The sequence below is a fragment of the Peromyscus leucopus genome, chromosome 1 (assembly GCF_004664715.2).
Source record: "Peromyscus leucopus breed LL Stock chromosome 1, UCI_PerLeu_2.1, whole genome shotgun sequence".
Lineage (NCBI taxonomy): Eukaryota > Metazoa > Chordata > Mammalia > Rodentia > Cricetidae > Peromyscus > Peromyscus leucopus.
The window spans coordinates 111,925,171-111,940,477 of NC_051063.1; the positions used below are offsets into that span (position 1 = coordinate 111,925,171).

At 42.1% G+C, this 15,307-nt stretch overlaps 1 protein-coding gene across 2 annotated transcripts in view; it reads right to left on the bottom strand.

Moving 5' to 3' along the window:
- The window catches only part of LOC114695923 (lysosomal Pro-X carboxypeptidase-like), a 61,145-nt gene that overhangs the window by 23,636 nt on the left and 22,202 nt on the right, over window positions 1-15,307 (bottom strand). For both annotated transcript variants that reach the window (XM_037197408.1, XM_028873413.2), the window contains exons 2-3: window positions 6,395-6,535; window positions 2,495-2,596 (exon numbers count right to left, since the gene is read on the bottom strand). In XM_037197408.1, coding sequence (XP_037053303.1) covers window positions 2,495-2,596; window positions 6,395-6,535 — 243 coding nt within the window. The remainder of the gene's footprint in view (window positions 1-2,494; window positions 2,597-6,394; window positions 6,536-15,307) is intronic.

A 15,307-nucleotide genomic window follows, 5' to 3' on the forward strand; every position in this document is an offset into this window, starting at 1 on the left:
CCTGCCACCATATGCTCAATGTCCCCTGGAATACACAAGGTTGGCCTGGAGGGAGAACATGGGCACCCAGGGCATTCCTGCAGGTAGCCTTCCCAAGCCAGCAAGCAGCCTGAAGCACAGGTCTTGTTTTGTGGGTGGATGTCAATGATCTTATGAGGCTTGAAGGATAACTTTGTTTCTGAAGTAAAAAATAAGGTTGCTGAAGAACTGTCACTGTGTCTGAGATACTTTTTAAAATTGCTGCCAAGTGTCTGACACTGAGAATATAACTCTCCTTCATGCTGGTGTTCATCAGCTCTACAGGACGGAGTCTGTTTCTCTTCAACACACACACACACACACACACACACACACACACACACACACACACACGGGAAATGAAACAATTGCCAAATTCCAGAATCTGTCAGCAGCCAGTAGAAAGGAGTAAGTGGCCTGAAAGGACCTGAGAGCTCAGTCTACCTGTCAGACAAAGGCAGCAGAGAGGAGATGGGAGCTGGCAGCCCAGCTGAGGAGAGTCCAGGCCCCAGGTTGGAGCTCCTCTGCTATGGAAGCCACCACAGTGATCCAGACAGTGAAGAGTACTCAGGACACTGACAGACATGTCCCCCCCCCTTCTCCACCCTTTACCCCAGAGTTTCTCCTCAGTGGGCCCCATAGCTCCTTCAGCAGGACCGCTGGCCATGGAGAAGTGAACCCACCGTATGTGTTTCCTTGAAGGAGTTTAAGTACTAACTTGCCACCTCCCTGACAAGGCAGCCCTGGCTTGACCCTACCCTGGAAGTGTCACCATTTCAAACACCACAACACAGCCTGGAGGAACACAGTTTGTTCCTCCGACAAGACAACATGCCCTCCACCAGAGCCTGTCACACATTCTGTGTTCTCCTTTCCAAATGTCATTTACACCAGATGCTGTTTACTCAAGGCCTTGTTAAGGCTGTAGAAATAATAGAAACCTTTAGCAATAAATGTGATGGAATACGAGACCAAGTTTAATATGAGGCTGTTGTCTTTGTATTTCAAGTCTTGATACATTTAAGCTGTCCGAGATTTAGTTGAAGATGAACAAAGTCCTGCAGATAACTGAGAAAAGGATTCTGAGTCAAAACAAGCTCTCTCCTCCTTACCAGAAAGATTCTACGTTTGCTACAGCAACAGCTGGAACAAGCTCAGCGGCCAGTCACAGACAGCTGTAAGAACTAGAAGGGAAACAATGCATCTCAGGCACGAGGAGAAAAGCCCATGCAAGACATTCGTCACCAAGAAAAAAAAAAGAAAAGAAAACCCACTCAGCAAATTCCACGACAGTTCTGCTCTCTGTGTGGGTCCATTTCCCTCTGCAATGTGAAATAATACTGAACGCAGAAGGCTAATGGGTATTTTAAAAATACATCTGTAAATTTTTCACACTCCTTCCTTTCAAAGATGCAGCCCAATTTTCCCTTTTTATGCTTGCACTAGACCTACTGACCAGGTTCTAGTCGACAAAAATGTGGAAAACGTGATGCTCCATGACTACCTAGGTCAGGGCATCAGAAATGGCTGCAGCATTGAGAGAAGTCAGCTGCTGTGTCATAAACTCAAGCAGGCACTTGAGCAATGTAGGAGTAGAGAGAGGGACAGAAGCCTCTCACCGGGTATCCACACCAGTTTACCGCTCCTCTGATGAACTCCTGTGAGTAGAGTCCCAAGAGTGGCCAGTGTAAGCAGAAAAGCAGAACTAGATCATGTTGGAGAGTGGAGATCTAATAAAAGGTTGCTTGATAAAAGTCCGGAGAGGGGACCCTGAAGGTCTGGGTCACCAGAAGCATTCTAGACAACTATCAAGTCTCCCAGGCCAAGGGTCTTAAACCCTAGGACAAGAGCTGTTACTCTAACTGCTGCCAAAAGCCAAGGGTCCCAGTACCCAAGGTCTGCATGGCGACTGTAACCCATGGGGCTTAGGGTCCCAAAACCCAAAGCTGGCCAGGGACTGTCACAGTGGAGTTCCCACTTGCCACTGCTCCTGCCTGGATTCTGCCATAACTGGTTGCTCTTGGACATTGAAGGAAAAGAAGATCTGCCAAAAAACCAGAATTCTTTCCCACCCACAAGTACTCTCCAGGTGAGCAAAAGAACCTTCTGGGACTGGTGACAGTTCACATACCTGTAGTCCCTGTACTTGGCAGGCTGACAAAGAAGAGTCACGAATACAAGGCTAACATGAGCTATATATATAATGCCATTCTGTCTCAAAACAGTAAAGAGGAGGAGAAAGAAAAAATGAAAAGCATGGACAGTGCTGGGGATGCAGTTGTGTTGGAAGGATGGCTGCCTATCAAGTATGAAGGCCTAGGCTCAAGCCCAGAACCACATAAAACCAGACATGCTGTCCACTGCGTACCTGCAATCTTAGCACTTGAAGGTGAAGGTAGGACACACTTGGATACATGAGACTCTGTCCTATCCACCTCCTAAAAAGGACAACCTTTAAAAAAAAATGTGTACTTACCTTGAATGAATCCTCACCAAAGGGAAGGGACTCCCCATAGTATCGATGTTCAGCAAACACCAACAAAGCTTTCAGCTTCTCGGCCACATCCCACATGAACCCCTGGAAAGAGTTCACAAATCCAGGAGTCAAGTTAGGGTGTAAAAAGTATCACATTGAACTTTTACAGATCATACAAAATAGATATTAAACCACACCAGAAAGAGTTTTCTGGGGGAGGGGGGGAATGTGCAATTTATGTGTGTTGCACAGATATGTGATCCTTATTGCACTTTTGAACATCACACCACACTATCTTAGAGTGAAACCAATGAAAATGGGTTCCATAGCCAAGTGTGGCAGCACCAGGAGGAGAGAGAGAGAAAGACAGAGGAACCCCCAGCCCCTCGCACAAAGCCAACCTGTACAACATAGTAACTTCCAAATTAGCCTGAGCTCACGAGCATGAGCCTGTCTCAAACGAGAAATAAATGAAGAGCAAAAACTAGGCTTTCATTGTCCATGCACAACAAATGTGACCTTTTTTTCTGATACTCACCCCAAACTCCCTCAGGGTTTTAAACTTATATATTAGGAAATTAGCTAACAGTAGTTGTTATTAATTCCTGCTTACAATGTGTCAGATACTGTTCTAACCACTACATGTAATAATTCACCTAACTAGCACAATAAACAAGAATCAAGCACTGTGGTTTTACAGACAAGGACACTGAGAGCCAAGGCTCAGTGTTCACACAGGTGGCAGAGCCAAGACTGAATACAGGCTGTAATGCAGAGCAGTCACCAAAGGCCACTAGACTCCCTTACTCCCCCCACACTGATGGCTTCTCACTAATCATCTGCCTCTTTCTCTTTGACTGGATGGTGACCTCTGAATCCTTCCTAAGGAAGCATCCCAAACAGACAGGTCAGTGGATTAGACATTTATCATGGATTAAAGCCATGGCATTCCTGATGAATGCTGTTGGTGTTTAACAAGTTACTATTCCCTAACAAGGCATAGGAACCTCAAAATGGCTTTGGCTGTTTGGAGCAGTCTCTAAGGAATTAAAAGAGCTACCTGTGGGGATAATGGACATGTTAGCCTGATACCTGGGCTTTTCAAGACCCCACTTCTCTTTCACAGAGCTGCTCACTCCAGCCACATATCCCAGCAGTCACACCCAGCTCAGCACATCCTCCTCTGCATGCCCTAGCCCAGCAGAGCTGTCCATCTCCCCTCAACACCAGAGTGCTGCAAAGAACTCTTCTACCTGCTGCAACAGGAACTCACATGTATGTCTTACAGCACCAGACTATGAGTGTCTTAAGAGCTGACCTCAGGTTTTGGCAGGAAGCAACTTAACCGAACAGATGCATGGTACAATTAGCAATTATTTGCTTGCATCCATTTCAAGGGTATTTTTACTTTTCAAAAGAGGACTAAGTAACGTGTTAACATGTATTAACACTGTAGGTGGACTTTCTTTTCTGCCACCAGCCCCAAACAGACACAGAGACGTCTTACTCATTGTGAAAGCTGGGCCTTAGCTTAGGCTTTTCCCACTAGCTCTTACAAGTTATATTAACAGACTTTTATTAATCTGTGTTTTACCATGTGGCTTTTTCCTTTCTTTAATTCTGTATGTTTGACTCCTCTGTGTCTGTTGGCATCTCCTCTGCACCTCGACTATCTCCTCCTACTTCCTCTCTCTGCCCGGAAGTCCCTCCTATCCCTCCTGCCTAGCTCTTGCTCATTCAGCTCTTTATTAAACCAATCACAGCAATATATCTTCACGCAGTATACAAACATCTCACAGCATAACACTATATTTCTACAGGTGCCTTAATTTTATTTAATTTTCAAAACAACACTAGGAAATAGATATTTTATTATACCCATTTAACAGATGGGAAGAGTGAACTGTAGAGTTAAAAGCTTACCCAAATTCAAACAACCAACTAACAAAATGAGAATTGAAACCTCTGCATCTGGCTAACATCTTTACTACTATACAGTCTCTCGGGAAATCTGCACACAGAGGTGAACATACAATTGTGATGTTTTAGTTGCAAAGGAAGCTGTCTAGGACCAGGGAGGGTGAGGAGCTGCCCTTTTGAGATCTCTTTCTGGTCACCTCTCCGGAACTGCTCTTACACCGAGTGTCTCTTCATTCCTGCCCTTCTAATGACAGAGTTTGCCCCGTGCGCGCGCGCGCGCCTTAACTCCCACTGCGGAGCCTGCACAGCAGTGGGGTCTGCTGGAGGCAGGACCAGCTCTCTGCCTAGATTAAAGAGCAGGAGAAGTTGCCCTGTGGCTCTGGCACAAAAGGGAAGCCACATCTAAAGAAGAGAAAAGAGATGAGGCAGTCCTGGTTTCTCACAGAGTAACAGCGGGAACCTGAGGGGCCATGAGACTTGATTCCAGCTGTCACTGACTCAGGTCCTGGATCTCCTTTCTTCTGCTTTCTACATATTTAGACTCTTAACACTTGTAAGAGAGGGGGGGGGGTCACAAACGAGGAATTCGGGAGCTATGAGTGAATTCAAAATTCCAACCGAAGGAAGTCAGAAACACACTCGAAAACACACATCTTTATTTCAACTGAGCTCACCGAGCAAGCGTTTTCTGCAGGTTCCTGAATACAGGCACCATGGCAGATACTTCCGTTCTGGATAATATGATATTTTCTACTTTACCACAATTGAGCCTGTATTTTTGATAGAAATTTGACATTTTCCACTCACAGGCTCCTGACATGCCAAGAAGGAGGATGTCATCTTTTCGTGTGCTCTAATTTAAGTTTTATTAATGGATTTAAGTATAATTAAAGGTAACCAGAAACACAGGCATGGAAGCAAGTTAATGGTCCTACTATGTTAATACTTATGAGTATAAAAGAAGTGAACAAACAGGAAGATCTACTAAAATACACCACCAGCTTCACCTCTGCCCTCCCTACATGGTGGTGAAACTTGCATCTTCTTACATTTACTTACACTTTTGCTTTTGTTTTGTTCATTTATAACAAAGATATACTGGGCACCTACTACATGCTTAATATAATACTAAACTCCAAACGCACAATGCCAAATAAGTGTGTGAAAAGTCCAGCCCTTATATTTATCTAGTAAAGGCCTTAATCAAAACACACAATATGTGCTGGGCATGGTGGTGCACACCTTTAATCCCAGCACTCAGGAGACAGAGACAGGTGGGTCTCTATGAGTTCTAGGCCAGCCCGGTCTAAATAATGAGTTCCAGAACAGCCAGGACTGTATAGAGAGACCTGTCTTAAATCCCTACACCAAAAAGAAAGAAAGAAAGAAAGAAAGAAAGAAAGAAAGAAAGAAAGAAAGAAAGAAAGAAAGAAAGAAAGAAATTCAAAAGCCTCTATATACAATAAATTGAGATTTTTTTAATTAAAATTCAGTTTTCTAAAAATAGAATTTTGTTCTTTTCACTTACAATTCCACTAAGCAAAACATGGAGTCCTCTTGAATATCTATATTTATTCTTTGTAGACTTGTTTATTGGCATAAATTTGTTATTTTTTGAATTATTAGTGAGTTTTTCTTTCTTTTTTATAGCTTTATAATTAAGAACAATAATAATAACCAGGACCTGGTAGTACAGGCCTGTAATCCCAGCTACTTGTAAGACTAAGGCAAGAGGATTGCAAATTTATGTAGTGCCTGGATTATAGTGAGTTCAAAGCCAGCCTGGATGGCTTAGTCAGACCATGTCTCAAAATTAAAAATGAAAGAAGCCTTGGGATACAGCTCAGTGGTAGGACGCTTCCTCTGCATGTGCAAGGCCCTGGGTTCAATTCCCAATGATCTCAGAAAACATTCTCCAGCTCATCATAGTAAAAGGCAAATTGTTTAGGTGACCTTCACAAAAGTGCACATACCACGTACCGTATGATTTGAAAACCAGGTAATATCCCCTTCATTGCCAGTGTAGAAAAGTATTACACCATCATATGTCTTCCAGTATTTATCAGATATTAGGTACCGCTGCTTAAAAGTTTTTGTATTATAAAATCCAAAATGATCAATCTACATTAAAAACAAAACAGACAAGACATATCTCAAAGAAAGTAATTAGATTAGCATAAAAATTGATTAAAATCAACCTGGATCATAAAATAACCAAAAGAAACTTTAAACTTCACTTGGTTTTATCAGTAGTTAACTATTATGGTAACTATTTTTACACTTATATAGTGTGCAACATCTTTTAAAATGTGTATACATTGTGGAATAGCAAAATGATCTAATTACATAAGCATTACTTTACATCCTTATTACTTTTTTTGGTGAGAACACTTAGAATCTATTCTCTTAGCAGTATTGAATAAATTCCATTATTGTTCAAAGTAAAGAAAGCCTATACCATCTGAATATTCATTACCTAAATTTTCAGTATCAAAATCAAGACCTAGTAAACGACTGAGAGGGTCTAAAAACATTGCCACTGTCCCCCCAATAGACATCCCAAGTGGCAGGATTTTCATTCCTATTACTATCCCCACCCCCACCCCCCCACACCCCCACCCCCGCTCAAAAAAAGAAGATTCAATAAAAGAAACAAGAGCTTGTTAGTGAAGTGAGTGGTTGACATTTGGGATGAGAAAATTACAAGACCAGTCGACAAATCTTGCTGTCAAAAAAAGAAACCCCACTCAAAAATTAGTAAAGTTACATGAATGGATATAGAAGTAAATTACAAAAAACTATCACTGGCTGATATTTTAATACAATGAACATGAAACAAATAGAGCATAAAGGAAATATAAAATGGAGTTGATTTAAATATTGAACTCATGGAAATCCATTAAAGTATAAGAACATTTTTTTTTTTTTTTGGTTTTTTCGAGACAGGGTTTCTCTGTGTAGCTTTGCGCCTTTCCTGGAACTCGCTTTGGAGACCAGGCTGGCCTCGAACTCACAGAGATCCACCTGGCTCTGCCTCCCAAGTGCTGGGATTAAAGGCGTGTGCCACCACCGCCCGGCTAAGAACATTTTTAAAGAGTGCCTGCTTAAGATGCCTATTAAATCAATCCCTTGCTTAAAGTTGGGAATTAACAGTAAAGAATCGAGACGTGTACTAAAGAGTACCAAACAGTCCTGCTGATAAAGAAAAACTGCCTAACCAAGTATCAGCTGGTGCAAAATGAATTATTAAGTTGGAAAAATCATTGTTCTGCAACGTTACTGATTAGAGCAAGAGCTATTAATTGGCATTGAAAATATTTAAAAATATAGCAGAAAAATTAACTTTTGTATGGTGTCACAATGATATCACAGACATCACTATTTTGTTACAAGAAGAAAGTACAATAAAACATTGGGCCATTATCATCTTAATCTAATGGTCAATATTGAAATCACAAATGGCAGAGCAGGCAAGGGACATGTGACTTCTTGTGTGTGCAATATAAAGCACATATCACCCATGATACGTTGTCAAATTTTACATTTATTTACTGAATCCAGACTTTAGCTCTAATGCCAGGCTCCAGGAAGCACTGGGAGTAGCATGTTGAGTTGAATGCACACTGAAGAGGCAGTTGGGAGTCTAAAGGTGGGGTATCTTACAAAGCACACATGTACACGAAACGTTAGCATCTCTAGTTCTCATCTAACTGCATACTTCGTGACTTCTAAACGATCTCTATGCAATCTGAAAATGACTGGCCACCTCTCAGAAGACTAAGTTTACAGAGACTGAGCATATAATAATGACATCCATCCCTATATAGAGACTCTGTCCGTTGCATATGTCAATTTACTCAACCACTCATCCAACAAGGATGTGCTGAACTATCTAGGCCTAGTGCTGAGCTTTTTTTATTATTTAATTTAAAGTTTTTAAACAAATATAACAAAATAAAACATTAAATAAAGAAATAAGAGAGAGCAAGAGAAACAGAAGAAAACATGCAAGTGACTCCACATGCTACCACTCAGTGCAGGGCTTCTCCTCTTGAGGGCCCAGCAAGCACCATCCGCACCACCTAGGAACCTGAAAGAAGTGTTTTGTCTCCAGCTGAATCCCAGACCTCCTAAATCTGAAATTCTAGGGGCACAGCCCAGTAATCCATGCTCTTCGGGTGATTCTGGTGCAGCTAAAGTTTTAAAAGCCACTGAGCTAGAATAAACACTGACATGAGAGTTGGGTGTGCTACTGCTTCTCTTGAACTTGATCTCAGACATGAGCATCTTGGGCTAAATGAGTGTCTAGTGTTAAATGATTTGAGTTACCATCCAAACAGCTCCTAGAAGCAAAGCAACTGGGCCATTTGAGGTTCACCAACAACCACAATCTATTTCAACAAGGGTGCATAGACAGGCTGTGTCAGGGGTAAAGAAAGGAAACTTGGGACTCTCTGAGACTTCTATAGGATTCTCAAAGATCAATTTGCCATTTTTCACCTCTCCCACTGACTTTCAGACTTAGCCATCGTATGAGCTATTCCTCCTACCTTTTAAAAACAGCTCACAAAGAGTCCCAGTTAAAGACTTCAAATTTGGAAGCATGGGTGTTTATATGCTATGGAAAAAAAAGTGAGGAAAGTTCTTGCCAGAGGAAAATCTCCCATCTAGAATCTCAAAGGCCTCAGGAACTTAGGGAGCAGAGACAGCCTAATTCCCCTCTTAGGCCTCACCCAGGCACTCCAGCCACTCCAGCTCCACACCATCAGCTTCAACTGCTGCGACTTGGAGGGGAAAGAGGAAGGAATGTATGTGCCTTGGTAGAAGGCAAGCAAGTTGGGAGAATTAACAGACGTGAGCTTAAGTCTCTGCTGGCTCTCTCATGGCATATACTCATCCTTGCTTTCAAGAATGAAGCCTTCAGCTGGGTGTTGGAATGGGATTCTTTTGTGAGCTGTTTTTAAAGGGTAAGTGGAATATCTCTTAAGATAGCTAGGTCTGAAAGTCAGTGGGAGAAGTGAAAAATCACTGTGGCAAAATGATTTTTGAGAAGCACTGGTTGAGCTCCAGGAGTCTTGCTAAAGGAAGGGAGGAGGGATCATATGAGTCAGGGGAGGTCATGAAGGGGAAATCCACAGAGACAGCTGACCTGAGCTCATGGGAGCTCATGGACTCTGGACCAACAGTTAGGCTTCCATGCGACCGACCTAGGCCCTCTGCATGTGTGTGACAGTTGTGTAGCTTGATCTCTTTGAAAGGCTCCCAGCAGTAAGATCAGGACCTGTCCCTGGCATTTAGATGGCTTTTGGGAACCTGTTCCTCATGCTGGATTACCTTGTCCAGCCTTGACACAAGGGGAGGAGCTCGGTCCTACCTCAACTTGATGTGCCATGCTTTGCTCAAGCCCATGGGAGGCCTGCCCCTTTCTGAATGGAGACAGAGGAGGAGTGGAAGGGGATGGGAGAAGGGGAAGCAGAAGGAGGGGAATCTGGACGGGGTCGGGGGGTGGAGAACTTCAGTCGGAATGTAAAATAAATGAAAAAAAAATATTTAAATAAAATATTTTTAAAACAATCTTTGAGAAGCCTACAGAAGTCTCAGAGAGCCAGGCATATCACTGAACCCCTAAGCCCAGCACCTTCCTATATAAAATTAGGATAACAGTACATCCTTCAAAGAATTGCTGGAGGGCAGAGAAAGTGCACTGAAAGTACCAAGTTCCTACTGTATAAGTGCCTAGTAAATGTGCCCTCTCTCCATCCCATGTCGCGCTGACTCTAGGAGCCAGTACTCAAGACAGCATGAAGCTCTTCAGAGAATTATGGGACTTACTCTTTCTTTTTTTGGTTTTTCGAGACAGGGTTTCTCTGTGTAGCTTTGCGCCTTTCCTGGAACTCACTTGGTAGCCCAGGCTGGCCTCGAACTCACAGAGATCCGCCTGGCTCTGCCTCCCGAGTGCTGGGATTAAAGGCGTGCGCCACCACCGCCCGGCTGGGACTTACTCTTACAATATCAAAAGTTCCTACTTTGTAATGCACCTGGGTATTGGAGAGCTGGAAACAGGGTATGAAATGTCCTTTGAATTCCCAGCATCCTCCTGGCTCCTTCCCATCATCAGGAACATCAACTGCAGCTACAGAACTGAGTTTTCAGTACCAAGTGGTCACACACACACACACACACACACACACACACACACACACACACACACACACACACACACACACACACACGGGACAGTGCGCCCTCTGCTGTCCAAACTGAGATCCACATGTCACTTTGAGAAACAACACCATGAAAGGACCACAGAAGCAATCTGACCAGCACTGCTCTAAGCAAGCTGAGCTCAAAGGGCTCAAAAGCCTCGGCCAGGGTCACCAGAGATGGAACTTCGAATCACTTCTACAACTTGCCTTAGGGACATAGCAGGTTATATGCCTGAAAGCCTCGCAGGCATGACCTGGAAGAGGAAGCACATTTCGGGTCACTCACAGCAGTTCTTTCTAAAATACAGGAAAAAAGAAAAACTCAGAAGATGCTGCCTGCTTCACCGTGTGGAAAGGTGGCAAGGATCTGAGAACAGGGAGGGCAAGAGGGAACGAGGTCATCCTCTAAATAAAATCTACCATAGCAAAGATATGTTAGGATTTTTAACTGCCGGAGAATAAAGCATACATCCAGAAATAGTATTAATTCTATTAAGCACAGTTGGGTGAGAATTTGGGGGCAGCCAGGATAGGAAAGAATACAGAGCACCTGCCTCATGCTATCAATCACCTGGCCGTCTCCAGTCAGAGTCGGCATTTTGGTGTCCCCAATGCTAGAACAGGACCGGCGAGCAATGCCACATGACTTCTCATTTATTTACACTTTAAGTCTCTTAAGAACTTGCTTCAATGCTTTACCATTGTTCTCCTGCACAAAATGGATGTGGGAGCTTTAGGGATCAAATATTTACAGGGAAAACAATACCCCAGATGATCATGTGATGGGCATCTGGGAATTAACAAGACTGTCCAAAAGGAAAATTACTCCATGCCTTTCCCTTCTCTTCACCAACAACCCCAGAGATCTCATATTCACTGCTTGCTTGGTTGGTTGTATTTGAGTTTTGAGAACTGAACCTGGGGCCTCAGTCATGATGAGCAGAAGCTCTCCAATAAGCTGCATAGCCAAACTGTCTCCATTTTGACAAAGAAAGGGGGGGGGGATTCCTTCCTCCAACTGAAGTCATCTGTCTGCAACCATGCCTTATTTTCCCACACATCCTTTTGCCCTGACTAATCAGGATACAGAATAGTCATCTCTCCCTTCAGTGCTAATCTTGAGGAGACTCACAGAAACACTTGTTGAAAGAGAAATTGACAACATGAGGCAGGAAGAATGTAAGTAATATAGAAGAGTCCATTGTTGAGAAAAGGTGACACTTCATCCTCCTATATCTTAAATAGATAACTTGAAAGGCAAGATGGAGAGAGCTACAATAGTGCCCATCAAAGACAGATATTGTATTAATAAGCATAAGGTGAATACAGTTTCAAATGACTGCTTCCTCCATATTTCTAAGAATGTGATTCTCGTTAATATTGAATTTCTCATACATTCATAAATATGCTATAACTTAGTAACTAGTGACTGAGAAAATAGGAGATGTGATTGTGAATTCAATAGTAGTAGCACATTTGAGGTTGTTTGCTGGTAGAAAAAATGGACTTGAACACTCTCCAATAACTCTCAAGTTATTGAAGTGCACAGAACTTCCCTCTAACCAAAGACTGGGATCTGGAAGAGGAGTCTCACTCTAAACTGACAAAATAATATGAAGGCAAATTGTTCTCTTCTCTGCTAATAAAACAGAGTTTCCTACCCTCAGGGCACCTAAGACATTGCAACAAGCAAAATAGTGTGTTTGGTCACACAACAGTTAACAGTTTCATCAGAAAAGGATTCTGGCTAAATAACTCAGACAATCAATGAATTTCCATGGCTTCAAGAAGCTTTGAACCTCTGAAACTCTGAAGTAAGTGCAGCTGTGAGAGAATACATAAATGGCAGTGACTTTTATACCATCAGAGGGCACCATTGTATAAGCTGTAAAGGGGGAAAGACTACTGAATTTGGTTTGCTTTAATTTTATGATTCATAAAATTTCCACAATATTTTATGAAGTTTTTATTAGCATACATATATAATATAAAGTGATGGTATCCTGGTTATTAGCATACATACACTGTATAAAATGATGATATCCTGGAGAGAGAGAAAAAACTTGACACAACCTAGAGTTACCTGGGAAGAGAAAATTTGATTGAGAAAATGCTTCATCAGATTGCCTGTAGGCAAGTCTGTTGGGCATTTTCTTGATTGATGATTGATGTAGGAGGGCCCAATACACTTGGGCAGTACCATCCCTGGGCAGCTGGTCCCGGATGGTATAAGAAAACAGGCTGAGCAAGCCAGTAACCATCGTTCCTCCAAGGCTTCTGCTCCAGCTCCTGCCTCCAGGCTCCTGCCTCAGCTCCCTTAATGGAATAGTAAGCCAAATAAACCCTTTCCATCGCAAGTTTCCTTTGGTCATGGTCTTTATCACAGAGATGATACTAAACCAAGACAGGTGGATTTCACTCATTTTGACTATATTCACACCTTTCCACCATTCCCTCCTGCTATTCCTGTTCCTTTTCCTAAATAATCCCACTCTCTTTGTATGTATTCTCTATATCTAGACTCCACATATTGGGGGGGGGAATATATAATATTTGTCTTTCTCCATCTGGCTTGTTTCACTTAATGTGGCAATTTCCAGTTCCATCTACTTTCAGCAAATGACATAATTTTGTACTTTTTTTTTACATACAAGGAATAAATATACTTCTTTGTGTACATGGAGCTTTATGAAATAAAAGCTCCATTCTGGATATATAGCACATTTTCTTCATCCAGTTATCTTTAATAGCCAAGTAGGCTGATTGCATAACTTGGCTGTTTTGCACAGGATGTACAGGGATCTGTAGCATGACAGCTTATATTTCTTTGGGTGTGTTCCCAGGAATAGTATGGCTAGATCATACAGTAGCTCCTTATTTAGTTACTTTAGGGGCCATGATGTATTTTCCACAGTAGCTATACTAATTCTCATCCCTCCCAGAATTGTGTAGCCCCACAGTTGTGAACAGTTGCTGTTGGTGGTGGTTTTGTTGATTCCTATTGGGATGAGATGGGATCTCAATGCAGTTTTGACTTGTGTTTCCCTGGTAACTTAGATGTTTGGTTACTTGTTTCTTTATTGCTGTATAAATGTAATATTTCCTCTCAACCATGACTTGTATGCCTGATTCCCTTTCTTATGTTTGACCTGATCTATTGGTGATGCATTCCATTGTGGTTTCTAATTCTTCTGCTTTTTTTTTTCTTTAAACAAATTCCCATAGAGTCAATTTTAATGGAAGAGATACATCTCCATAAAATTTTAACATGATACTTAGAAAACATGGAAATACTTTTAAATCTTCTAAATACATTGTAATACTGTTATTACTAAAAAAGAATTTAGTAATTCTAAATCAGTATTTTCTTCCGTGAAACATGACTGAACTTTCTAGCAAGTAGACATGGAAAAGCAATATTCAGTCTCAAGTGGCCAACATTCCAGTTCTCACTAATAAAATTCTTCTGTTAGAGATGATGTGTGTCTAGTCCAACAATAAAACCTAAAGAGAAAAACAAAACAAATAAACAAAAGACACAAGAACCTCAGAGAAGACTCACTCATTATTTGAAATTTCCTGGATTCATTTTTAAAAACTTAAAAGTTTACTTTAAGTCAGTTAACTTCTTAACTCCTAAGATGGAGTATTTTAGCCAAAAATTTTTACTTTCTACAAAATGCCAGTTTCCATGCACTTTACTGCTGAGAGCGTTGTTGCTCTCTCCTCCCTCCCTGATTGCCTCCCCTCTTTCAAGAAAGTGATTTTTTTTTTTTATCTTTAAAAACGTTTGCTTGAAACACTAATTTGGCCCAGGCCACACTCTCAGCCACCACTGTCAATGTAGAGACCTGGGTCTCCCTCAATGACTTATTCTCCAGGGACTGCCTGATGCTTCTGCCCTTAAAAATCACAAGAGGAAAACAGGCGGGCACACAGGTTCAGCAGTTTTTAATAGCACCTGACAGGGCTCCCTCATTTTAGCCTCATCAGTTCTGCCCAGAGACCCGAGGGCAGCACTTGGTTCCTGGTCCAGTTTTACAGCTGTGCCTACGCTGCCTGAGACCTGACGCTGCCTCACCCATCTCTCGGCTGTTCTGTTTCCCACTCCTCACAAGCATGCGATACTATACTTGTCCCTCAGTGTTTTACAAATTGGTAACTTTTATCTTTGTAAACTGTGCTCTCTTCTCCCTGCAGTGTCCCGTGTACAAGCTGTGAGTGGTACCTCTTACCTATCATAACACTTACATACCTGCCCTTGGGAAACTTCACCTTAGTCTTCTAAGAATCTATCATCAATAGTCAAGAAAGCAGTCACCTTCCTCAGAACCCCGTAGTGGACCACATGGTCTTGTCAATATGGCTTCACATTAATTAGGCTGTAACACAGGACCAATCTCTTCTTTCCTTTATGATCCACATGAGCGGATTACAGTTTTTAGAGCCTAGACTAGTTTTCCACATGTTTACACATTTTATTCTAATATTTTTTAAAAACCAAAAGGATATACACATTTGCATTTATCCCTTTCCTTTAAATACGGTTTCACCTCCATCCTCTAAGCTCTGCTCTCCACACTGTTCTCCATATGATCTCCATACCGATGCTGGGAGAGCATCAGAGTGCTGGCTTCACCTGGGACTCCAGCTGGGCTGACTCTCCAGTTAGCCGTGTAATTTCTTC